Genomic DNA, 25837 nt, shown 5'->3' with positions numbered 1-25837 from the left:
TACCTTCTTTATTTGTTATCCTCTTGTGCTATAGTTACAGTGTAATATTTTAAGTCTGTTTCGCTCCTGTTACTAGTAAATGTTATCTCTAACTTTTATCTATTTTATATCAACAAAGAATTAAAAGAAAAAGAAAAAGAAAAAAAGCAGGTAAGCAAAGAAAGATTTACAATAGACAACCCTATTATTTGATTAAACAAAATTAAAACATTCCATTTCCCCATCGGGAAGTTCACTGCCTCTCTCTCTCTGTCTCTCTCTCTCGGCAATTACACAGCCTCCACTCTTCACTCGATAGCAAATGCTGAAATGGCAGTGGCAACAACAACATCCAATTCCACAACCCAAAAGAATCGCTACACTTTCACTGCTCTCCTATTCATCACCCTCTTCCTCTTCGCCATTTTCGTCTTCTCCAAACGAGCTCTCGAGCCTTCTCTTTTACTCTACAAAGATCTCCTTCCCAAAATCCCATCTTTTTCTTCCTCGCTTACCCATTCCAATCTCTCTCTCCTCAACTCCACAACCCCACTAAAGGTAGCTGTAGACCCACCTTCTCCTCCTCTTCCTTGTCCTCCTCCTCCTCCTTCTGGCACCGATTCCCCCTCCCCAGAACCAGAGGAGCCACCAACCCACCAACCCATTTCGTCCAATTCAGAAACCGATGAGCCGACGGAGTCCAATGACGGAACTGAGCAAGACCCAGGTAGTGGAAATGGGAACCCATTCGGGGAAATGGGTGAAATTGGGTGTGATTTGTATGCGGGGACTTGGGTGAAAGACGAGCATTATCCGCTTTACGAACCGCGTTCTTGTCCATATGTCGATGAAGCTTTTGATTGCCAGAGCAATGGAAGGAGTGACTCTGAGTATCTCAAATGGCGGTGGAAGCCTCAGGGATGTGATCTTCCAAGGTATCTCTTTTCTGCTTTATTATTGTCTCTTCTCTGTTGTGGTTCAAAGTAGTTGTAATCTTCCGAGGTATCTTCTTTTGGAAGAATATGCGTAATGGCTTCCATGTAGCTGCAATAACTAACTCGTACTATCTAATTTGAATGTCTACCAAGGATATAGATTTGACTAAAGTTCAAGCTCAATTACAGTTTAGGACCCTTTAGGTTGCCAAACGTCTTGTTTGCTTGAGAAAGCTTGCATCGACGAGGTCTGGAAATTTTTTTTTTTTTTGTGTAACGGACATAGATAACAGAAGCTTCTCACGAAAAACTAAGTTTTATTTATTTTATCCCATGAAGCAACCTTTCTGAGAAAAGGATGCTTAATGTCTCGTCATAAATAGAAATTTTGTTCAGATATTCTGCGTTTCTAGACCCTCCGTTTGTAGATTGCAAAAAAGGCAACCTCCCATTCACTTGTTATTGGTTATCACTTATCACTAGATTCATTACAACCATTGCATCCATTGGTATTGTGCTCTCTGTTTAATCACTCTTCCAAACATGTGCATATTTTCCTAAATCGACTTCATGCCTAGGAAGTTGCCTAAATTCAGCTTTTTCCTGTCTCATTAACAGCTTCTTCATGATGAGAAAGGGCTTGAGGCCAGTGATGAAATATGAATTTTGGAATCTCATTAAGTAAATGTCACCAAGGAAAATTTTATGCTGTTATACTAGAGTTCTGTAATTGGAGGTACATATATATAAATAATTCTCAATAATAAGGCACATTTGATAAATCAAGGGAATCATTGAACCCATGATAGGATCATAGGAGGTAGTCAAAGCTAGAACCTATCTTCAAGGACATGATTCCTTAGATAGCATGATGATTATGGTGAAATGGTGCAACGAATTGAAATTGGAACTGGATCAGGATCTGATGAGAGAGGTGAAGCCAATCGATGATAATGATCTCATTACATAGAGGTGAACTTAAAGAGTTATGGTGATCTGGTTACAGAGGTGATGCCCATGGATGGCAACTGGTGGTTTGACTGCAGGGATGAGGGATGCGATGGAGATGATCAGGATTCAGGAGTCAACTAACATCTTAGTAGGGGCTAGTTAACTGTATAGTTTTAAGAAAAGGAGCTAGTTAATGTATAGTTTCAAGAAATCACCAATTTTTTAAGTTTCCCTTTATGGAGATCCCCCCTGCACAGCCAGTGATGTTGAGCATCTAATAACCTTGCATGAATTTGAAGGATTGAAACATCTCCTTGCCAAAGATGAGTCATTCATATATTTGAACTGCCATGGGAAATATTGGACCAGTATAAAATTAGGGCTGAATACTGATATTTTTGCAATGAGTAGTTTACAGATGTATATTTACAAATTGAACTATCAGATATGGTTTTGGGAAATGAATTACAAATGGAGTCTAGAGATATCATGATTGCTCAGTTTGGTTCCTTCAATTCTGCAGCATCATTTGCCTCTTTGACTACAAGTTTAGAGTTTAGAGAGTTTGATGGTTTGCATAGTCCTCAAGTTTTATGCTACTTGTTCTATGTCCAGCCTCAGTGCAATGTAACTAGTTCCACTTCCAGCCTTATTTCAATGTAATTTTTGTGGCATGTTCTCACTGAAACATTATTGAAAAGGATTTCCTAGTAACTATTTGTTTCAGTATTTGAATAATTATTTTAACATCTTATTTTACTTTGGTTGTATTTGTCTCCTTGTTAATGAAAATTTATCAATTTGTTGGGATTACATTTTGTTTTGACACTCACTGTCACTCGTAGGTTTAATGCAACAGACTTCTTGGTGAGATTACGGGGTAAAAAGTTGATGCTCGTAGGAGATTCCATGAATCGGAACCAGTTCGAGTCAATCCTTTGCCTCCTCCGTGAGGGCTTGCATAATAAAAGCAGGATGCGTGAGATTCATGGCCACAAAATAACTAAGGGAAGAGGTTACTTTGTTTTCAAATTCGAGGTAATTTAGATCCTTGTGCTCCTAATTTTCCATTTCGTGGACATATATGATTTGCACTTCAGGAAATTTTTTCTTGATAACTTGTTGCTTTCTCAAGCATTGATTGGTTAGTATAATTTCGAGCCCCATTAGCCATTTGGAAAGGTTCACATGTATAAGTCATGTTACTTAAAAGGTAGAAGTACTTTCATTGAACATGCTAAATCTCTGTGTGTGTGTGTGTGTGTGTGTGTGTGGGCAAGTTCACGCATGCATCCGTGCGCATGTTTGATCATTCTAAATTGACTTCTACCAGGTTTGATAGAAAGCTTACCTTCTGGAACACAACTTCTAACAGACACTCCACATTTGGTTTAAGGATTGACATCACAATATTTTGTTCTGGCTGAAATTATCAAAGTTAAATCCAATTTTCCATAATTAGAATTTCAGCATGCAGAATTACATCATAGTCGTTTTAAGGTCAACGTAGATTTGGGGAGTCAATGGATCACTAAGTACCCTTAGTGATTGTGAGGGTTTCTGATGATCTTGGACAGGACTATGACTGTACAGTAGAATTTGTGAGGTCACATTTCCTGGTGAAGGAAGGAGTCCGCATTAATGCGCAAGGGAGTTCAAATCCAACTCTTTCAATAGATCAAATTGACAAGACTGCTAAACGTTGGAAGAGGGCTGACATTCTTGTATTTAACACTGGCCATTGGTGGGCTCATGGAAAAACTGCTCGAGGGTACATGCTTATCTCATATTTACTTTTCGTTCATTTGTTCTGCAGATCGGAATATAGTTTTCTGGTTCATTCAGGGGTGTTCACCACTGGTTTGTTTTGGGCGTTTCTTCCTTTTAAAATTTTTTTTTGGGTGGTTGAAAACGTAAGATCATCCATAGTACTGTTAATATTCAGCGAGGATAAATAAAATTTGAAATGCTGAAAAGTAATTTGATGTCCATGCATTTCTTACCAAGAAAATTACTTGATTAGCTTATATTGATGACAACTAATTCAAACGTAGTCTGGTTGAGCGGTGCATGAACTCTTCTTTAGGCCATTTTTACTTCTGTAAAAGATACTGGAGCACTGGAGTAATATGACTTACTTCTCACAGGAAAAGCTACTATAAAGAGGGAGATTATCTTTATCCAAAGTTTGATGCATCTGAGGCCTACAGAAGAGCTCTGAGGACATGGGCAAACTGGATTGATCATAATATTAATCCATCAAAGCAGTTGGTCTTCTATCGTGGTTACTCTTCTGCCCATTTCAGGTATATTCAACTACTTAATCCTTTCATCTTTCGTGTCCTTTTCAGTTCATATGAGACAACTAGGAGAGTATTTTTATGTAATTTGCTTTTCTGGTCTTGGAAAACATGCTTTGTCAAAATTCCAACAAAAAAGATAAAAGATGAATCCGGGGATTTTTGTCTAAATTTTTTTGGTGGTCTTGTTCGAGTGGTGGTTGATTTAGGAGGTCTCCCACTTTACATTGATATGATGAGAAACAGAACCAAATTTTGGGATAAACAAACGCCTACAACAAATTCCTAAGCACTTAAGAGAAGGAACAATTACTTCGGTGTTCTATTTATTATGGCAAGTGTTTGATCGAAAATTTATTACGTTCCCGTGTGTACAGCACACCAGAGCATACTAGAAACTCCCGTATATGATATATTTCTATTAATTCCAAACTCTTGAAAGCAGAGGTGGAGATTGGGATTCAGGTGGGTCATGCAATGGAGAAAAAGAACCAGTCTTAAGTGGAGCCATACTTGATAACTATCCTTTGAAAATGAAGATAGTGGATGAAGTGATCAAAGATATGCGGATTCCTGTGAGGCTGCTGAATGTGACAAGGTTGACCAATTTCCGCAAAGATGGCCATCCATCAATCTATGGCAAGAATGCAACTGCTGGCAAAAAAGTTTCCACAAGGAAGCAAGACTGCAGCCATTGGTGCGTTCCTGGGGTCCCTGATGCATGGAATGAGCTCATTTATGCCACTTTAGTTTTACAGAAAACCAACTCAAAGAGTAAAATTTCATAGGGTTTTCTCGATTTACCACGAGAGTAATTACTATAGACATATGGAATATCTGCATTCTTTTACTTGACCAAGAATCAGTTAAACGGGCTTAGAAGAGGAGGTTGTTCATGTGTATAGGGATCACACGTATCAATCCCAGGCGATGTGGGGTTATGTATTTTCTATGTAGGCCAACCCTTGTCCAACATACAACTCATTCCTTCCCTATAAGAGCAGTTCCACCGGGGCTTGATAGCCCGGCACCGAATCCAAAAAATGGACCGGCCTCCATTTATGCTCCACCCCAGCCTAATACGCTGGCACCTAGCCCAAGACAAGCCATAGGCCGGCCCAAAATCGACATACATGTGGACTGGCCCATCTGACGTCATGCTGATGCCAGTGTGGCGTCAGAGGCCGTTTGAATTTTTTTTTGTGCCAAGCGCTTGGGAAGCACACGTGACTGGACGTGCATCGTCGACAAGAATCCAAAGTTGGGGCCCGCTTGCACAAATGTACTAAGCACACCGATAGGGAGGCCACGTGGTGGGTCCTAAGCCGTTGGATTTCCAATGACTAGTTTTCTGGACCGTTGGATTTCCAACGGTCAAAAAATTTTGAATTTGAATTTTGATTTGGACAATTGGATCACAGATTAATGATTCATGTTTTTCCCCCAAAAAAAAAATAATAATAATTAAAAAAAAAAAAAAAGGCACAACGGTTAGAATTATGACCGTTGGCCACATGTCAATTTATAGGCTGTTGGATTTGAAAATTTTTCAAATCCAACGGTCCAAATTAATTACCTAAATTAAAATTGAATATTTAGTGCGTTTTTTAAGCTTATTTGATGAGTTCATGTAATTTTATTATGATAATGACACATGGCGTGACGATATTAGTTAAAAATCTTATCCGAAATAAAAACAATTTTTTTATTTATTATTTTATAAAAAATTTAATAATATTTTAAATGGATTGGGTGTCAGGGCATTTTGTAAAGGTGAAGATACATTTGACCTATTACTGTTTATTGAGGTCTATCACTATTCACTGAGTCGATTAAATGGGCTAGGTGCTGGAGCATTTTTTTTGGGGTGGAGTTGCTCTAAGAAGTCATTCTTGCTCTGTAGCCAAGTCACTATTAGTAAGATGTTTGACAGACGGTGATTTACAGATAAAGAAGAATGTGTGATGAGTCAAGCATTGTTCCAAGTAAAATTCACTCATGAAAACCAGCATACAAGAGAAGGTGGTCATGTGCCACCAAAAGCTCGTATTCATTTTCTTATTCTTATTTGTCAATGGTCAAGTCATGCATCTTTTTTTCTTTTATGGAAATGGTATTACGTTCTTTCCACTTTGTTTAATGATGTTTTTCGGGTCAATGAACGGACGCCCCATAAGGAGAAATGTTATAATGATTGCTAATGAGATTGCCTATTTCTTGGATTTCCATTCTTCACTTATGCAGTCTTCCATGAGAATTTACATGGTACGGGTGTAGTGTCATAGTAGCGTTTATGTAATGTTATGTGTAACCTTCTCTCTACTTAACATTGTACCATTAAACTCCGCATTTGGTTCTATTCTCACCAAAGATAATTTTGAACCACATATTCCTAGTTCATTATGAGGCTAATCCTTTAGTGTAGATAATATCATTTATTTAAAAAAAAAAAATTAACAATATACGGTATACCTGTCCGATGAAAGTGTCTTTGCATCCGCTTCTATTTGCTTCTTTCTTTGACGGGCCCCGCTGTCGGTATCTTGCCGGATATTTCAAACCCCGCACTTGGTTAAAGCTCAAGGAAAACTCAACTCCGTGGACCCTGACATGGGTGCAATTCAAATATAATCATATAGAGAAACTGCATAGTTTCTCTATAAAAGAGTCGAGCACGTTATTTATTTTTTTATTTATTTTTTTTAATGGAAGATCTATATGATTGTATTGAAACAAATAGTGGCAGGGTCAGAATTTTAGCTTACAAGGGCCCAACAAATCTCAATCCGAAACATTCTTCTGATCTTACAAAAGTTACTCTGCCTTGTGGCAAGCAACCATCCATTGTCTCCTGATCTTACAAAAATTGCTCTGCTTTGTGGTGACCAAACTGACCACCGTCATATGGGTTTGGTATGGTGTCGCCCTCATCATCTTCTTCCTTAAACCTAAACTCCAAGCCTCTCTGACTTTCTTCCTCTCTCACTCCTCAGAGCATACAAGCAACGGGTTGTCTGAACTCCATAGAAGCCACCAACTTCAAATCAAACCTGAAGAAAAAAAAAATTAAAGTAAAAAAATCGGATTGGAGCCCTGAGCCTATGGAAAAACCCTGAAAATCATAAGTAATACTAAATTTTTTTTTTTTTTGCGTAAAAACGTGTTGACGAAAAATATTGTTAAACACCTTATGCGACAAACAGATTAGTCGAGCAAAAGGGCTTTGCACGACGACAGCAACTGTTCGTTGCACAAAGATAGAAAAAACGCGGGTAGGGGAAATTTGGCGCCAAAACCTCCCGAAACCTTTGCGCGACACGGTTTTCATCGCGCAAAACATTCTAGAAATGGTCAGTGGCCCATTTACGACTAAATATTTACTGCAAAGTTTGCGCGACGCAATGTTCACGACGCAAAGATTTGAGCAATAAAATATGTGTTGCACACAATGAGTGGGTTAGCAATTTAAGGCGCGGTATTTACTACAGACTTTGCGAATTCGTCGTGCAAAGGTCTGACAATTTAGCAATTAATTTTTAATATGTTTTGTCTTATTATTACAGACGACGATGGTGGAGATGAGCTAGGTTGTTCTTTAAGAGGTGACTTCTTAGCTTCCCTTAGACACCCCGATCGAGAACGTGACCCTGACCGAGGATGCAAGTCTTTATATCCTCACTCAGACTCTCAACCAAGTCCTGGGTCCTAGGCCGGGAAGGTTTACCAGGGGATGGGAAATTCTCATCATCGGGACACAGCGGTCTATTCTTCCAAGCAGCCCACGAGCTAGGTCACTGCATTAAAGCAAGAAGTGGCTGACCTAAAGCAACAGTTCGCGGCCTAGGGGAGTTAGATGTTCTTGATCTTACAAGCCCCTTAGTTGTCCGATATCTGTCTTTCACCAGATTCTCCTCATGCAGTAGTTGACCTCTCTTCACTTTTTATTAGGCTTTTTTTTTTCCTGGATGTTATTAAAAATTTTGACTTATACGTACATTTGCATTTATAGTATAGTTACATAATGTTATTATTGTTTTTAATTATAATATTTTCAAAGTATTTATTTAGTTATGGAAGTTTTAAAACTAAAAATAATAATAAAAAAAAAGTAAAAAAGTAAATTTCTAAACCTTGCATGACAAATATCATCGTCGCATAACAATAAAAGCAACAAAAAAAATTTTTGGCGCATATTCCCAAACAACGAAATGTTCACCGTTAAATAACATTAAAATTATTTGACGAAGGTGTTCCTCGTGTGTGATATTACCTAACGTCGTAATATTGTCACCATTAGTCTGCGTGGCCACATGTTTTCGTTCTGCAATATTTTATGCGATGAATTTGTCCTTTGTCGTGCAAGCAATTTTACGCGACAAACTATATTTCGTTCATCGCACAAACGATTTTTTCACAAGCTTTCCGCAATAACATCTTTGCGACGAAGTTTTCATCGCGAATGCTTAAGGGACGAAAATCATCCTTGTGCGGCAAACGTTTCGTCGCGAGAACTGTTAAATGTAGTAATGTATCACATTTTTGTGCCACAACAAAACAATACAACTAAATCTTCTATATACCGAGGGTTTGCGTTCTTTCTTTGCAATAGGTTACTAAAAGCAAAGAAGCAGAAGTTTACGACATCCAAACACGCTATGTAATGCTGCATTTGGATTAGGTAGTTGATAATTAAGATATAATTTGGACCAAAAATAATAACATGTTCGGAATTAGAAGGGTGAATTACTTTTTCAAAACTAAAATTTTATTTGGTAACTATTTTCAGTTTTCATTTTTTTTTTTAAATTGAAAACCAAAAGTTAAAACTACTTTTGAGTTTTCAAAATTTCCCTTGAATTTTCAGTTTTTATTTTTTATTTTTTTTAATTGAAAATTAAATGTAGTTATCAAACAAAATTTTAATTAAAAAAAATTAACTAAAAACTGAAAACGGTTATCAAACGCCCTTAGTATGGAAAACTAAATGGTGATTGGCATAGAGTTAGGTTTGGTAGCCACCCCTATGTCATCTATTCTATATATCTATCTATATATATAATGTGAGCACCCTAAAATGGTGAAACATTCAAAATACCATAAATTGCCTTTTAAGAATTTCATAAATTACAATTGAACCAAAAGAAGCTAAAGTATTTAATCATATTTTTATTTTGAATGAATTTAATATTTAAAATTATAGAAAAAAAATACAAAAACAAAACCTCCCAGTTAGTGGGTGGTTTCACATTTTTAATTCTTTTTTTTAAATAATTTTTAAAAAATATGTAAATTAATTATTTAAATAAAAAATTATAGGGTAAAGTACAAAAAACTACCCCAACTATTGCGGTCATGACAGTTTCATACCTCATCTTTTAAAAATGACAATGTCATACCGCATCTTACGAATTTGTGACAATGTCATACCTCCGTCAATTTTTCTGTTAGTTTTTCTGTTAAATGCTGACGTGGCAATAGACGGGGACCACTTTCTATTAAAAAATTAATAAAATATTATTAAAAACTAAAAAAAATATTTAATATTTTTAAATATTAAAATAATAAATAAAAGTAAAATTATAAAAAAAAATGGTAATGTACAAAAAACTACCTCAACTATTGGGGTCACGACAGTTTCATACCTCATCTTTTAAAATTGACAATGTTATACCGCATCTTACAAATTTGTGACAATGTCATACCTCCGTCAATTTTTCTGTTAAGTTCTGACGTGGCTTGATTCGGGACATACTTTCTATTAAAAAATTATTAAAAACTAAAAAACAATTATTTAATATTTTTTAAATATTAAAATAATAATAAAAGCAGAGAAAAAAATAACCATCAGTTTGTCCCTTCCCTCCCCCTCCCCCCTCCTGTCACATCCCGGCCCGGGGCGGATCACTTCCCAAGCCTGCTCCACCACCGTAGCACGATATTGTCCACTTTGGGCTTACCATTCCCTCACGGTTTTGTTTTTGGGAACTCACGAGCAACTTCCCAGTGGGTCACCCATCATAGGATTGCTCTAGCCCCCTTCTCGCTTAACTTCGGAGTTCCTACGGAACCCGAAGCCAGTGAACTACCAAAAGGCCTCGTGCTAGGTAGGGATGAGAATATACATATAAGGATCACTTCCCTGGGCGATGTGGGATGTCACAATCCACCCCCCTTAGGGGCCCGACGTCCTCGTCGGCACACACGCGACCAGGGTTAGGCTCTGATACCAAATTGTCACATCCCGGCCCGGGGCGGATCACTTCCTGGGCCTGCTCCACCACCGTAGCACGATACCACGCCCTCACGGTTTTGTTTCTGGGAACTCACATGAGAACTTCCCGATGGGTCACCCATCCTGGGAGTGCTCTCGTGCGCTACTCGCTTAACTTCGGAGTTCCTACGGAACCCGAAGCCAGTGAACTCCCAAAAGGTCTCGTGCTAGGTAGGGATGGGAATATACATATAAGGATCACTCCCCTGGACGATGTGGGATGTCACACCTCCTTTCTCTTCTCCCCATCTTCATTTTCTTCCCCCCACTTGCAAACCCAAAAAAATAAAAAAAATAAAAAATTTTTGAAAACCCAACAACCTCCTGCTGAAGAACAAGAAGGAGAAGGAGGAGGAGGAGGAGGAGGAGGAGGAAGAAGAAGAAGAAGAAGAGGACAAAAAAGAAGGAAGGAAAAAAAAAATTCCCCCTATCGGTGTGGAAGAAGAAGAAGGGAGAAGGAGAAGGAGGCAGAAGAAGAAGAGGAAGAAAAGGAGGAGGAAGAAGAAGAAGAGGAAGAAAAAATAAAAAACAAATTTGAAAACCCATCAACACCCCCTGTGGAAGAAGAAGAAGGAGAAGGAGAAGGAGAAGGTGGAGGAAGAAGAAGAGGAAAAAAAGGAGGAAGGAAATTTTTTTTAAAAAAAAAAAAAACCAACTCCCTTGTGGAAGAAGAAGGAAAAAAAAAATTATTTTTTTGAAAACCCATCAAACCCCAAATCCACCACTTTCATCCATTCTCCACATCCTCTTCCGCACCCATCCTCCACCTTCTTTGTGCACCCATCTTCCCACCGACGAGATCCCGTTTTTTTTTTTTTTTTTGGGTTGCAGGAGGGAGAAGAGTGTGGGTGTAGGTGTGGGGAAATTGAGTGCGAGTGTGAGGGGAAAACAAATTGGATATTTTTTTTTTTTTTTTGGTTGGGATTTGCAGGTGGGGGAAGAAGATGAAGATGGGGAGAGGAGAGAGGAGAGAGGAGGGAGGAGGGGGGAGGGGAGGGACGAAATGAGGGGTTTTTTTTTTTTTTTTTTTCCGGCCTTTTACTATTATTTTAATATTTAAAAAATATTAAATAATTATTTTTTAGTTTTTAATAATTTATTAATAGAAAGTAGGTCACAAATCAAGTCATGCCAGCACTTAACAGAAAAACTAACAGAAAAATTGACAGAGGTATGACATTGTCACAAATTCGTAAGATGCGGTATGACATTGTCAATTTTAAAAGATGAGGTGTGAAACTGTCGTGATCCGAATAGTTAAGGTAGTTTTTTGTACTTTACACTTTTTTTTTAATTTTAATTTTATTTATTATTTTAATATTTAAAAAATATTAAATATTTTTTTTTAGTTTTTAATAATATTTTATTAATTTTTTAACAGAAAGTGGTCCCCGTCTATTGCCACGTCAGCATTTAACAGAAAAACTAACAGAAAATTTGACGGAGGTATGACATTGTCACAAATTCGTAAGATGCGGTATGACATTGTCAATTTTAAAAGATGAGGTATGAAACTGTCATGACCGCAATAGTTAAGGTAGTTTTTTGTACTTTACCCAAAATTATAAAAAGGCCAATTGCCACACGCGTATGTGTGTGGCAAGAGGCTAGTATATATAAAGGGAGAAGGCCAGTTTGGTGAAGCTGTCCAAAATGCCAAAAATGCCCATTTGTTTCTTTCACGATCAAAACCCAAAAAAATCAAAAAACGAGGACAAACTGGTAAAAAATCATAACTAAAAAAAAGCTATATTGGAAAACAAAATAAATAAATAAAAAAGAAAACGGAATTTAAAACCAATACTAGTCAAAAGTCCACGTAGTGAGTAACTAATCAATGCAATATTGCTAACTGATCTTTATTTGCCACTCAGCACTACAGTCTGGTGGTATTATTCTTCACTTGGAAGTGAGAGGTTTTATGTTCGAATCTCATGGATGAAAAATTTGATACCAAATTAGGCTGCCCATTATATGACTTATGACACACCCCGACCGGAATGTCAACTAGGACTCCAAGTCAAGCTGTGCTGGTCAACACCTGGAAGGTGTCGAAGCCATAAAGTATAGTGATGTGAAAAATGTGAATAAATTTAAACCTAAAAGTACCTAAAGACCAGAGTGCGCTGTGAGCGGGAATGAACCCATTTCACACCCTCAGATGTAGCCACCCATACTGAGATTTGTCAAGAATCCTCGTCAATACGAACTTCAGTAGCTAAAACCTGGAGGGGCGAAAAATAGAAAATGAGAATGGGCAAAAACAAAGCTTTTTAGAACCATTTCTCTTTCCAAAAATAATAACCTCTCACTGTAAAGCCCGTATAATTTCCCAGAAAATAATACTGTAAACATATATGAAAACTATACTCGAGAATAACCAAACCATGTGTATGCCATGACAATCATCTCAACCATGAATAAGTAAGCCAGGTGAATTGCACTAATATAAAGTGACATATTACCGGAGTTACCTAACGTGACCTATACGGCTGAATCTATAACTCAACAACCAAATCAAATCCTACACACGAGTCAAAGGCACTTATGTGGTCTGTACGACAGGCTAGGTGTAAATAAGTACGCTCAAATGCTATGATCACATGAAGGCTATGCGAAGTATCGTAAGCCACCTACGAGTTGAAACCACCTAATGTGGTCTGTACGACAGGCTGGCACTTGCCTTGGATCCAAGGTGAGCGAATGGTGCGGGAGGTGAACGATCACGTGAAGGCTAAACCCTACCCTTGGGCGGAGCACTAACACTGGGGTGCAGGATATAAATCACTAAAAGCAACTCATCATAATCATACACGCTAGCATCATAACCACTAACATCATAATGTACTTACCTGTAGCTTACCTGGGCTTCACAGCATCATGTAACATCATGCATGACTACACTAATGCATATACAAAAATATAACGCAAGTATGACATGGCATTTCAATCACATTTCATTTAAAACAATTTCTAGGAAAAACGTAAAGTATACATACGTATATATAGAAAACCAAAAGCCCACAATCCTAGAGTCCGCTCTACAACTCCCTAGCATGAATATCAAGATGTCTCGAACGACAGTCGCCTAAAGTAACTATCAAATCACATCTCAGAATCCTTACTAATAGAACATGTAATTTACATAAAACACATCCCCCAAGGACGATCTAGAATGATTTGAGACACATTGACCGAAAGTCAATTGTTGGTCAAAGATCGATGGTAGGGTCCACAACCCTACGTAACTTAATCCTCAGAAATCTAGAGCCTTCCAAGTTAAATAAAATTACCAAAATATCCCTAACTTTAAATGTTAATAACTCTTCCGTTGTAACTCCATATCACGCCCTGTTTGCGCCCACGAGTCCGTAGCGATGAGTACTATAAGAATACACCAAGAAAACGAACCTTACGTAACATGACACGGCAGTCAACAAAAGTCAACACTTTGCCTCGAAAGGCATTTTCGTAACTTCACATATTAAAATTATAAAAATCATAATTTTTAGGAACGGGCTCTTATAGCTTAGACGAACTCCTCCTCCTCGTAGTCTGAAAATGTCGATGTACTAAAAAAATAATAATAATAATTAAAAAAAAAGTAGATAAATAGATGCAGTAAAAAAAACCAATCCAAAAAAACGAAAAATGAAAAAAATGTTGGAAAAGGACCTAATACGTTTACAGTTAGAACTGCGATTCTACAGTTGAAGGCTTGAACCATGCAATGGGAGCAGTTCTGTGGAACACGAACGTGCATGGAAATAAAAGCAAACGTGGGATATGATCATATGAAGCAATTTTGCGGGAAGAGGTAAATAAAACAAAAAATAAAAGAGAGAATTTGAACAGAACAAATTGAAATTGTTTTGCTGGAGAAGATGAAATTTTGAAAAAACCAACAAGAACTGGTTCTTTGAGAAAGTCGGTAATAAAATTTCTTTTGTGGTTAATTGAGTTTTATTCCTATTCTAATTTCTCAATTATTAATCTTTTGTGTTTTGTTCTCTATCACAAGGCTCCTTATTCCTTAATGTTAATCTTCTCATGCATTTTCACAGGATTATTGAATATAAGTTCTTCTACCATCAATCAATCGCTGGGATTTTCATAATAATAGTGGAACAAACAATGAACAAGGTTTGAAATTTGTTTTCTTTGTAAACAATATTGCCATGTTGTTTTTGCCTTGGGGAGGCTTTGGCAATGGTTAATTTTTTTGTTTTCGTTTTCATCTTTTATTACAAATTATTCATTGTTTTATATAGTAGTTTTTATATTTCTAGTACTAAAGTAATTTGTATTCATCATTTTACCATCATATTTCAGACTTAATGCAAAACACAATAAAGTATGAACGTGGCATTAGATATCAAACTGCTATGAGCAGTTGCCATTTGATTTCACATTTAATTGATCATCAGTCTCTCATCCTCAGTGTCTAAGGTATTTTTTTCCACCGTTTTCTTCCTTTTTGTCTGCTTTGGCTTTTAACTTTTATCTCCTTTTTTATCCTGCGTTTTAATTTCAGATTCTGGGATAGTTTCTATTAATCCATTATTTCCATTTTTTCCCAGTCCTTTTCCTGCTTTTTCCCGTACAAAGCCAGTCTTTTTCCTACTTTTTCCCGTATAAAGTGCATTGCAAGAAGGCGAAGCATCATATGGCCATTTTAAAAGGTAACTCCCCGGAATCTATTGCTTAATTTATATTTTTCTTATGGGCTGTGATTGGGAATTTAAAGGCGAAAAGACAGGGAAGAAATGGTACTCTTGGTACTCTATTCCCAAAAGTTTATGGAATTTTGATTTTGGAAAAACGAAACTCAAAAGTTTCTCTTTATTGTTATTACGGTATCTTAATAATTTGCCCCTTTTCTTTGAACATGTTTGTTAGTCTTAATCAATGCCATGCAATTTAAATTGATTGCAAGCTTATTTGCTTTCTCTGATGTACTATAAATCCCTCCCTTGGCTTTGTTTGCAATCTTTTTTGGATTAATTCTTCATTTTCTCCCAAGTTTGTATCTGTTTGACGTAGGAATTGTTCTTTTATGTCTATCATATGTTTTAATTGTTATTATTTCAATGTAAGTCCTTCCTGGGAGAGTCTAACATATGCTGCTCTTCTCAAGCGTCAAAAGAAAGAAATTGAGGAGCTTGGAGCCAAATTGCAAGTTAATTTTTCTTTTGTATTAATTGTCGACATCCATGTATGATAATAATTATAGATATAGACTGTGTACATAAATTAAAGGAATTTAAATATTCCGCATGTTTTAGGAATCTCATTCAAAACATTGGCCAGAGGAAATCCTCAATCTGGAAAACACATTAATGCAGGTTTGGAACATACACTTTATGTTTATTGTAATTAGTTGAATTCAAGTGTCTGGAATATGCATACTTTCTGTGCAGACTGAGTTAGAGAGGGAGCGTATGGCTTTGATAGGAGCATATTTAGGCGACTTAGTTAGCTTGTTTTCTCACATTTATGTTGTTAGTTCATAGTTATTTTAGTATTTTAAGCTATTTTCGTGTGTTTATAGGTTCATTTGGCTAAGGTAGCAACAAGGTGCATTTTGGAGCCTTTTGGAGCAAAATTGGACTTGGAATGGATAGCATATGCTTGGAGCAAAATGAATGGACGAAATTGAAGACCAAAAGATGTTAGGATTCCTACTCAAAGAAGGATTCATAAACAAAGAAGGATTCCTAGTCAAAGAAGGTTTCCTACTTGAAGTAGGAAAGTTAAGTCAAGGTTTCCTATTTTGATTTGACTTTTCCTAATCCTAGAAGCCCTTTGTTCCAGGAATATTGACGGACTCTTATGCATTTTAGGACACAAATTAAGCCTTCCTTGCAACCTAATTACCCTTGCCGTGCATTCCATAGACTTCCCTTTCCTTGTCGTGCAAGGGAAATGCATATTTCCTATTTTGTGTCACAAGATCACATTCCTATTTCACCCCATTCTCAACCGCACCTTACATACCTTTTCTATCCTAAATCCTTGCCTTATTTCAGCCTTAAAAGCACATTCCCTTTCATACAATTTAATGCCACAAGTTTCTTTCCTTTTCCCTTAGGATTTCTGACTTTATGTCTCCTTTTCCTTGTGGATTTGGGGTCTAATCCTTTAACTATGTAATAAAAGTTAGGATTCCTTCCTTCAAATAAATACGCAAAGTTGCACCCTTATTCAACCCTAATCATTCACCCACACAACCGGCCATCATTCACAAACACTTAAGCCCTTGCCGCAGCCTTCAACCTTTCTTCCACCATTCATACACTTCCATACCTTCATCCAAACACCCATACATCATCCCCAACCTTTGCCGCACCACCCTACCAACCTAAATCCATTCACAACCCAGAAATCCATCCAAAATCACCCAAGAACTCTTGTGCCACAGCTTTGCAAGGAAAAAGAGGAGATGCCACAGCTTTGCAAGGAAGAAGAGGAGAAGAAGAAGCCTTGGACGTTTGTGCATTCAAGTTGGAGTGTTGGAACGTTTTTAGGTGTAATCTATATTTTATTTTCAATGTTTAATTCAATTTTCCTTTGTTTTGTTGTGAACATGAGAGGCTAAACTTGTTTTAGCTAGGGGAGACTTTGAAACCATGATTATATTTATGACATGAATTGATTAATTCCAGTTGTGATTTCATAAATTGTGAATGCAATTTACTTAACCGTTTGATGGATAACTTATTCTTGTATGTTGATTAGGGAGGCCTACTTAATTTGCATGCTTGAATTTGGTGCTAGAATATAAGGGAGTTTCACATAATCGTCACAAACTTATATTCACAAGTAGTTAAGGTTGTTTTCACAATCATGTTAAGTAAATTCCTAGCATGAGTATCATGATGTCATAGTTAAAAGTGTTTTGTCAATACTTATGATTTTCATTGAACGTAATGATTTTTTATTGTATCTCTATTATGATGTCATGTAGGGAACTTTTGAAGAATGCTTTGGGTTGTCGTATAATGTCATCCAATCCAATAACTAAAGGAAAATCTGAGGGTTAATTAGTGATGTCACAGTTAATCTGGGGTGTTGAGGTTCATGGTTTATCGAAAAAGCAACTGGAAATCAATTTGTGTTTGAATGTATCATGTGTGGAAAAGTATCCTCTCGCTATCTAATCATCCATTGTTTTTCTCAAATTCGTCCAAATTGCATTTAAGTCTTTTAGTTACTCGTTTTTACATTAATTTCGTCCAAAACCCAATCCCCTTTACTTACTTGTTTCAAATCTGTCCTAAAGTGTGTTTTTGAGTATTTTGAGTCAAAACCAATTCTATTTTCGTTCAAATTGAGTCCTAGAGTCTAAATTGAGTCTTTTTGATTGTTTTGTGTTGTTTTGAGTCTTTTAAGTTTGTTTTGAGTCATATAAGTTTAGTTAAGAGTCTTAGAGTTTGTTTAAGTGTTTTTAAGCATATTTTTGTATCTTTGAGTCAATTTTCATTAGATTAGCAATCCTTCCTAATCCCCGTCCTAGAACGATCCCTACTTATATCTATACTACAATTGTCAAAAAGAGGGTTTAATTTCAGTCCTATTATTTATCACATCAGGCTTTGGCGTTGAAGGAAAAAAAAGGGCCCCAGCTGAGAGAAAGAACATGGTGCAACAGCAAGCTAAGAAAATTGAGAACCTAAGCTCAATGGTGTTGTATTCAAATAGAGATGAGAATCACGATTGCTTTAAAAAGGTTTGCATGACTAATTAATTGTCATTGCGGACTTCTGTATAATGTGTTGATGTTGATGTTAATATTTATGTTCAATTCCTAATTTTGTTCTGAAAATGAAAAATAACTACTTCATGGTGTAAAATTCTATTATCTATAAAAACAAAATATGTGATTGACATTATAATGTGTCGTCGGCAGTGATATAAGATTTAAACACTCTCTGTTGAACCGATAGCTTTAGCACGTCACAGGTTAGGAGGTGTGGTCGACGGCCGCCAGTGCCAACTCAAGAACTCAAGACAAGCCTCCAATTTAGCCTTCACACACTTCATCCTTTTTATTAAGAGCAAGTGGAGATGGCGACCCAAAATAATAACTAGCCACGGTATACTTCAGTTTTCCATTTTATTATTTGTCATTTGCAGGGATAAATAGAGCAGTTATGTACTATGAGTATCAGATTTCTTTGTCTACATTGCAGGTAGTCAAATGTTTGTTAAATTGCTTTATTTGCAGTTTACAACTTTCATTGGAATAATATTTGATTGAGTTAAAACTTTGGTTTATGAATTTACACGTTTTTATTTCTTCTACCAGCTTCCTGTGGCATAAGCATTGGATTTATTCATTTTTAAAAATATATTTAGGTGTTTTGGAAAAGATATTTATGCGCATAAAGGCTATTATGCTTAACCAAATCGTCCCCACTTGCTAGCTTCATTAGCCTATGTTTGTGAGGCAAAAAGGAGATGACTTGGTTGTTTAATCAAGTTAATTATTTGATTAAAACTTCAATTCGTTGTGGCTACTTATTAACTGTTATTTAATGAAATTTAGTTTTTTCATTAAGGATTATGTTCACTTCACGGGGAATTGAAATAGTAATTAGAGAAGTTTGATCTTCTATAAGGCAACTTGCGAATCTATTAAATTTTAGTTATGGCTCTCACTTTTGACTGCTTTTTCTTAATTTCTTTTTGTATAACAACATTGTTAATTGTCTTCATATGTTCATATTGATTTTTTTTGTTTTTGTTTTTGTTTTCTGTTACACCATATGTTCAATAACAATGATGTATATACAAATATGTTTTTGGCAATGTACAATACAGTCATGCAAGTGGCTATTTACCACAGTAGTGGAAAGGTGTTGAGCCTTTGCATGACTCCGTGGGTTCGAACTCCGTTGGTGGCTCATCTAACATTTAATAAAATCTATCATTTGACCAAAAAAAAAAAAAAAAGCAATACAGTTTGGGGCAAAAAACAATGAGAGTCTCTACATGCACTTCATTTGCGATTTAGAGGGAAGAATTTACTCTCGCTTTTGAGAGAGTTTCCCGAATTTGACTAAATTTTAAGTTTTTGCGTAAATAGTTGGATGAGGCCATCTCATTTGGCAACGAGATCCTATTTATTTTTAGTAATCACTTAAGAAATATAAGAATATCTAAATCAACCTATTTTTGGGGCGCGTAGCGCCCGTGATGCAAAAATGCCTCTCGCATGCATGTAAGTGCGTGCAGAGAGGCTAGTGTAGTATAAAACTCACATAATTGTGATTTTGGTTAGTAGCTGTATATATGTGCCTTAGGTATTCAGTCTGGTAATTAGACTGCCATTCTATATACCAAACTACTTGGCTAATTGCCATCTCTACTGTCATACAATTATAATCTTCATCGTGATAGCAAGCTCTATAACTTTCCTACATTTCATCAATTATTTGATTTCTTAATGGGAAGAAAAAAATTAAACCTTGAACACAATACGGTTATTCAGTTATTGTCATTCTTCCTTTCCTACATTTCATCAATTATTTGATTTCTTAATGGGAAGAAAAAAATTAAACCTTGAACACAATACGGTTATTCAGTTATTGTCATTCTTCCTTTTATTTATTTTTTTTTTTTTAAGAAGAAAAGAACGTTATTCATTGATTGGAAGAGAATATGTACAAATAAGAGAATAATGTGCATGCATGAGTCTTGATAAAAATCTTGTCGGAATTTCAACTCAACCGAAGGAAAAAAAAAAAAAAAAAAGGTCCCGCACAAACAACTTGAACAGTTATCCATCCTCAACAATCAATTGGTTTACAAATTGTCAATTTCTTTATTTCTGTTTAAGTATTATATATTTTATTTAATTGAGATTTTCTAAAATTATGGCTGGGAAACTTGAAATGTGTTTTCTGCTTGACTTGCAGATGGAAAAGAGGTGGAGTTACTGTGATTAAACTGTAACATTGGAGACTTCAAGTTCTGGTTGACATACAGTAAGTCATAAGTGAGATGACAAAGTAATTATATGTTATTATTATCTTGTAACATGTTTGATGCCATATCATGATGTGCCATTTGTGTTTTATTGCTGTGTGATGTTGGATATGCACTTTTGAGGTCAAATAAGTGCTGTTGTATACTTTTTCCCACAAATGTGTAAGAAGGTGGCATGGTTTTAAATTCTGAAGTTATTAAGTTTTCAAGAATAGGCTATTTTAGACCGTTTATTTCTTTTCTTCTCGTTTGTTATAAGTTTTAGTGATTTAATCTTAGCCATGCTTATTGGTTTGAAGAACCTTCCGATGTAATTGGGGATCTTCTCCTTGAGGATAGTAATTCCTAATTTGTTTGGTGCGGGACACTCGTTTTTTTCATTCATCCGGTTTGAAATTCCCTGCAATATTTTTATCGAGACCTATTATATGCACGCTATTCTCAAAGTTTGTATGTATTCCTATCGTTAATGAATGTCATACCCTTTTCTTAAAAACTTGGCCATGCTTAGATCGGAGTTCCCACCGCTAATTTTGAGCTCCTCCTTCATGACAAGTCCACTCATGATTCTCTCTCTCTAGTATCTTTTGTTTTCGTTATACTTCGATGCACCACATATTTGAAGGACTCTGTTACGATATACTCATGTGCTTTTCGCTTACTAAGTCCAATTAAGATTATTATTTGCTCTTATGTGCAACTGGATCATTTATGAACAAGTTCAAGTCCAAAATCCCTCAATTATTCCATAGATTCTTTATAGCGAGATGCGATGAATTATATAGCAGCGCAACTTCAATTTGTGGTGGCAAATTAAAGGCCTAGGGTTATGAGTTAAATCAGGGTTTTGGTTACTGCGAGTTCTACGGGTCAAGTTTGGGTCTTGCTTATATGTTATGATGTGGGTGGTTTTCCTTTTTGGCTTTGTTTCTTAGTGTCTTTGATGTTCCTTTTTTTATTTATTATTTATTTAAATTATGATGATATATTTACACTAAAGGGGATGAAAAAGTTGATCTAAATCACACAATGGGATAGTCTAATTTGGTATTGCCATCGCCATCCACGAGCGTCGAACCTGGGACCTCTTACTTACAAGTAGAGAAAAATATCACTAGACTGTAGTACTAATAGATTGTGTTTTTGATGTCTTTAGATGTCTTGTATGGTATTTTTCTAATAAAATGTTGTTTCATCTATAAATAAAATGACCTTCCTTTTTTTACTGAAAGGGTGGCTTTATACCAAAATCCTAGATCTAAAAATTCCATAGCTGATGGCCCCTTGTTTCGATTTTGAGCATGTGGCATCCTTTCTCCCGTTCTCCTGGCCTTCCTCCTTTCTCTTCTCATTGGACTGTCGCAGTTTTGTTTTTTATTTTAGTATTTTCGTCTATAATAGCCTCTTTGGTAAGGTAATTTGTGAGTATCTCCTACTGATTATTTTAATTTTGTGTTCGTGTGTTGTCTGGTTCTCCTAGGTATACTTTGTTGTTTCTGGTGGTTTCCCTAATGGTGTTAAGCATAAAATTCATGTTGGCATGGGCACTAGTTAGTTCCTCTTCAGAATCAGCACTACTCGTTGTTAAAGAGTGCCTTCATGTTCGTTATATTGCTATTTTTGTGCACAAAATTTCTCAAGTTCCAAAACGGAAAGTGTTTGACTCTTTCACATGGAATTGATACAGTAGCAACTAGTTTGGCCAAGTTGACGTTTTATGGTTGTTGAAGTTTATTTGAATTGAGGGCCTCTTGGATTTTATCCAAAATGTCCTAGTTGATGTTTGTATTAGTTTTTAATATTTTAATAAAACTGTCACTCAGTACTACGGTCTGATGGTATTCCCCTTCACTTGGAAGTGAGAGGTCTTAGGTTCGAATCTCGTGGATGGCAAATTCAATACCAAATTAGGTTGTCCATTGTGTGACTTAACTGAACTCTCCCTGCCGCTAGTACTATCCCTTCATCTTAAAAAAAATACACCTGCTTTTTAATTATTATTTTTCGAGAATAGTACTATATTCATTGATGTAACCGCACAAGGGATCAACAAGGTGCACAAATGTGGCCTTATCAAATCTTGTTAGGCCTTTTAATCGATCAAAGTAAAAGAATTTTAAGAGTGAGGCAGATCATCTTGGTGTTTTTGGAAAGCTCTTCGACGAGCTCTAATATCTAACTGAACGTTGTTGTTTTCGACAGAAAAGCACTGTGAATCAAGGCTGAGAAACAGCGGTTCATTCGAACTTTCTCCACCATATTCAATGACATTAAGAAACATGTATATATGCTATGTTAGTGAGTGATAATTCATCCATTAATTTTTTGCTAGAGTGGGATAATTCATAACTAGATTCAATAAAAAGAATTGTAACGGACTGTTATTTATTTATTTTTATTTTTTTGAACTTGCGACCAATTAGTGGCTTCGTCACGGAAATTCTCTTTCGAAATCGGAAAGACTCACATACTGTTAAGTACTCTTGATATTAATTGATCGGGAAGACTCACAGACTGTTTAAGTATTTCTTGATATTAGTTGTTCATGATTTATTATACACTAGGTATTAAGAATTATCTATTTAATGTTGCTACTGTTTGTTTAGGAGTCTTTTAGTAAGCATTGAATTGATCTACCACGTGTTACTTTTCCACAACAAAATTGAGTACGTTAAAGTTATTATGATTGATGAGTGCATATCCTGTTAATTCTTTTCCTGACATAAAATGTTTATCCTTATCATCGATCATCGCCTTATTAATCGGCTGGAATATTACTTTCTTAAAAATTTATCATTTTCATTCAATTTAAGTGCACATTTTATCGAAAATTAAAGGATTAACCATATATAACAGAATTAAAAGAAGATTTGCTTGAAAGAGAATTGTGTACTGTGTTTACCTGAATGATTGGAAAGAAAAATATTCCCAAAAGAGCCAATACCACCGTGCAAGTACTTACCTTTTAGTTGTGCTCATTGATATCGGATTATTGCTGGTACAATTTATTGTTCAACAGTTACGACATTTTTTTTTCACAAAGCTAATATGCATGATAATAGCAAGTGTTACTTTGTAGAAAGAAGTTAAGCCCTTGTATGACAGCGTGAGTTTAAACCTTATCGGTGATTAATCTAACACCTAATCTAATAAAATCTATCATTTAACCTAAAAAAAAAAAAAAAAAAAAAAAAAAAAAAGCATGATGGTAGATGTGAGGACATCATTTTCGTACTTTGTATTTGGTTTTCCTACGTAATGTGACTAACCTAATGTGCATGCTAGTGGTTGGGGTATGAGTTTTCCTAAATTTTTATTCCTCTTCACTTAGAAGTGAGAGGTCTTAGGTTCGAATCTCATGGATGGCAAATTCGATACCAAATTAGGCTGCCCATTGTGTGGCTTAACCAAACTCACCATCCCCCTAGTGTAAAAATATCGATGTATTAAAAAAAAAAACTTAATAAAAGTTCTATCACTTGACAAAAAATAGGGAAATACCCAAAAATAGAACAGTTTCTTAATCTTAGGATAGAAATATGCACAAAAATAAAATAGAAGTACGATTTTTCTACACTCTGAAATGACTTAATTGCCCTTGTATATAAATGAGTTATTTCTCGCATTTCTGATTTTTCTCTCTCTAGTCTCTCTTTCCCTCTATCTCTCTCTCTTCTCACGCTTTCTCCCTCATGCACTCTCTCTCCCCTTCTCACTATGCACACACAATGCATTGTCATCCCGACCAACACCGTCCAAATTGAAGCCACCACCAAATTCATCTCGTCCTCACGAGTCCTTGATTTTTCTCTCTCTAGTCTCTCTCTCTTCTCTCACTTTCTCCCTTATGCACTATCTCTCCCTCTATCTCTCTCTCTTCGATTTGGATGGTGTTGGTCGGGATGACAATGCACCATGTGTGCATAGTGAGATAGGGAGAGAGTGACAGAAGAAAGAGAGCGATGGAAAGATAGAGTAGAGAGAAAAATTAGAAAATGGGAGAAAATAACCCATTTATATGTGGGTATTTTAGTAATTTCTGTTTTTGCATGGTGTGCATGGCTTGTGACGACCCATCCCTAATTTTTCATGTAACTTTCTCCCCGCGTGTGTAAATTGACGTTTATGCCCTTTTTGGCAAAAGTGGAACATGACGTTGATCTAGTGATTCAATTCTTAAATTATTATTTTTTGCTATCGTAATTAACTAGTACTTGTTGTTACGAATACGTGAGCGGGAGTTAGACCTAAATCGGAGCTGTAACAAAAAAGTTACGCACAGTTAAAGTATGCTAACAACGGGAAAATTTGGTACACGCGTGTGTTAATTTATCAGTGTGGGAGACACTGTTATTGATAAGGAGACAAATTTTTGTTGTACGACTTATTGTACAAAATCTGAAAATGTTATCCCCTTCTTCTTCTTTTAAAAATGGGACCCGTGCCCTTTTTCCTCACACCAATCAATTACTTTCCCACACTATTGCACCCAATTAGATTTTTCTTCTTCTCAACTAATCAGAATTCATATTCTTTCTCTCTCTCTTATTCTCTTTATCTCTCTATCCCGAGACTCTCTATTCTCTGCAACAACTAAGAACAACCACCAAACTCCACGGATCAAGCCTAAAATTTCCACCATCACACTCATCTCATCCTCAGAAACCCAATTGTACAAACTGATCGTGAAATGGTTGAGTTTTCCACACCTAACTCGAAAGCTCCGACTCGGATGAGATTTCCCCGACATGTTCCTGGCCGAGTTACAAGCTTTTGGGACATTTGGAAGCTTCCACACAACTCCATCGAGTCAATAGCCTAAGTTTGAAGTCGAGTTGACGTGGAAACACACAGTTTTGAGGTGAAGAAAATAAGTCTGAACCTTTCGAGGCTTTTTCAGGCCACTTTTATCCACCTTTTGGCCTTTTGAAAGGTACAATCTTGTTCTACTCCTCAAGAGCTTCAAATCCATATAAAGTGCGTTGAAAATGGTTGAGAAATGAACAAGTTTTGAAGTTTTGAAAATTTTTCCAGAAACCGGCGACTTTTTTCAATTTTTGACGAAACCAGACGGCGACGAACGGCAAAAGTCACCAAAGAAGAAGAACAATATTCCGTCAAAGTTGACAGAATATCCTAACGCCGTTAGGTTTTGTTACTATTTAACCGAATATTCCGTCAAGTCTGACAGAATATTCCTTAGGTTTGTCTATTTCTAACCTACGTGTGTAGTCATAGGCTGGGCGGCGCATGAGGGTGCTTCTGGCTTTTAGCCAGCATGTGCTTGATGTGTACGAGTCCGTAACGTCGAATACAATATTTTCGTATATTTAAACCCTTTGTTTGAGCAAATTATGGGGGTTTTTCCTAGCCTCTTTTTGTATATGTTAATTAATTAATTATTTTAGTTA

At 36.2% G+C, this 25837-nt stretch overlaps 1 protein-coding gene across 1 annotated transcript; it reads left to right on the top strand.

Annotated features, from left to right (window-relative positions):
* The first annotated feature begins 201 nt into the window (after positions 1 to 201).
* LOC103934794 (protein trichome birefringence-like 5) lies at positions 202 to 5015 on the top strand. The gene is made up of 5 exons (XM_009344546.3): positions 202 to 914; positions 2711 to 2903; positions 3443 to 3636; positions 4013 to 4171; positions 4611 to 5015. Exons 1-5 carry the CDS (start codon positions 310 to 312, stop codon positions 4951 to 4953), a joined length of 1494 nt encoding a protein of 497 aa, XP_009342821.2. The 5' UTR covers positions 202 to 309; the 3' UTR covers positions 4954 to 5015.
* Positions 5016 to 25837: the final 20822 nt, after the last annotated feature.

The sequence above is a fragment of a genome, unplaced genomic scaffold, assembly GCF_019419815.1.
Source record: "Pyrus x bretschneideri cultivar Hongxiangsu unplaced genomic scaffold, Pyrus_bretschneideri_v1 Contig36, whole genome shotgun sequence".
Lineage (NCBI taxonomy): Eukaryota > Viridiplantae > Streptophyta > Magnoliopsida > Rosales > Rosaceae > Pyrus > Pyrus x bretschneideri.
The sequence above is the reverse complement of the archived record's forward strand: the minus strand, read 5'-3'. Positions and strand labels throughout refer to the sequence as shown.

Bases quoted from the DNA above. Each gene is read 5' to 3' on its own strand.
- LOC103934794 (XM_009344546.3), top strand. From the start codon at position 310: ATGGCAGTGGCAACAACAACATCCAATTCCACAACCCAAAAGAATCGC. The intron at 915-2,710 runs GTATCTCTTTTC...TGTCACTCGTAG, and splicing joins CAGGGATGTGATCTTCCAAG to GTTTAATGCAACAGACTTCT. The intron at 3,637-4,012 runs GTACATGCTTAT...TACTTCTCACAG, and splicing joins CATGGAAAAACTGCTCGAGG to GAAAAGCTACTATAAAGAGG.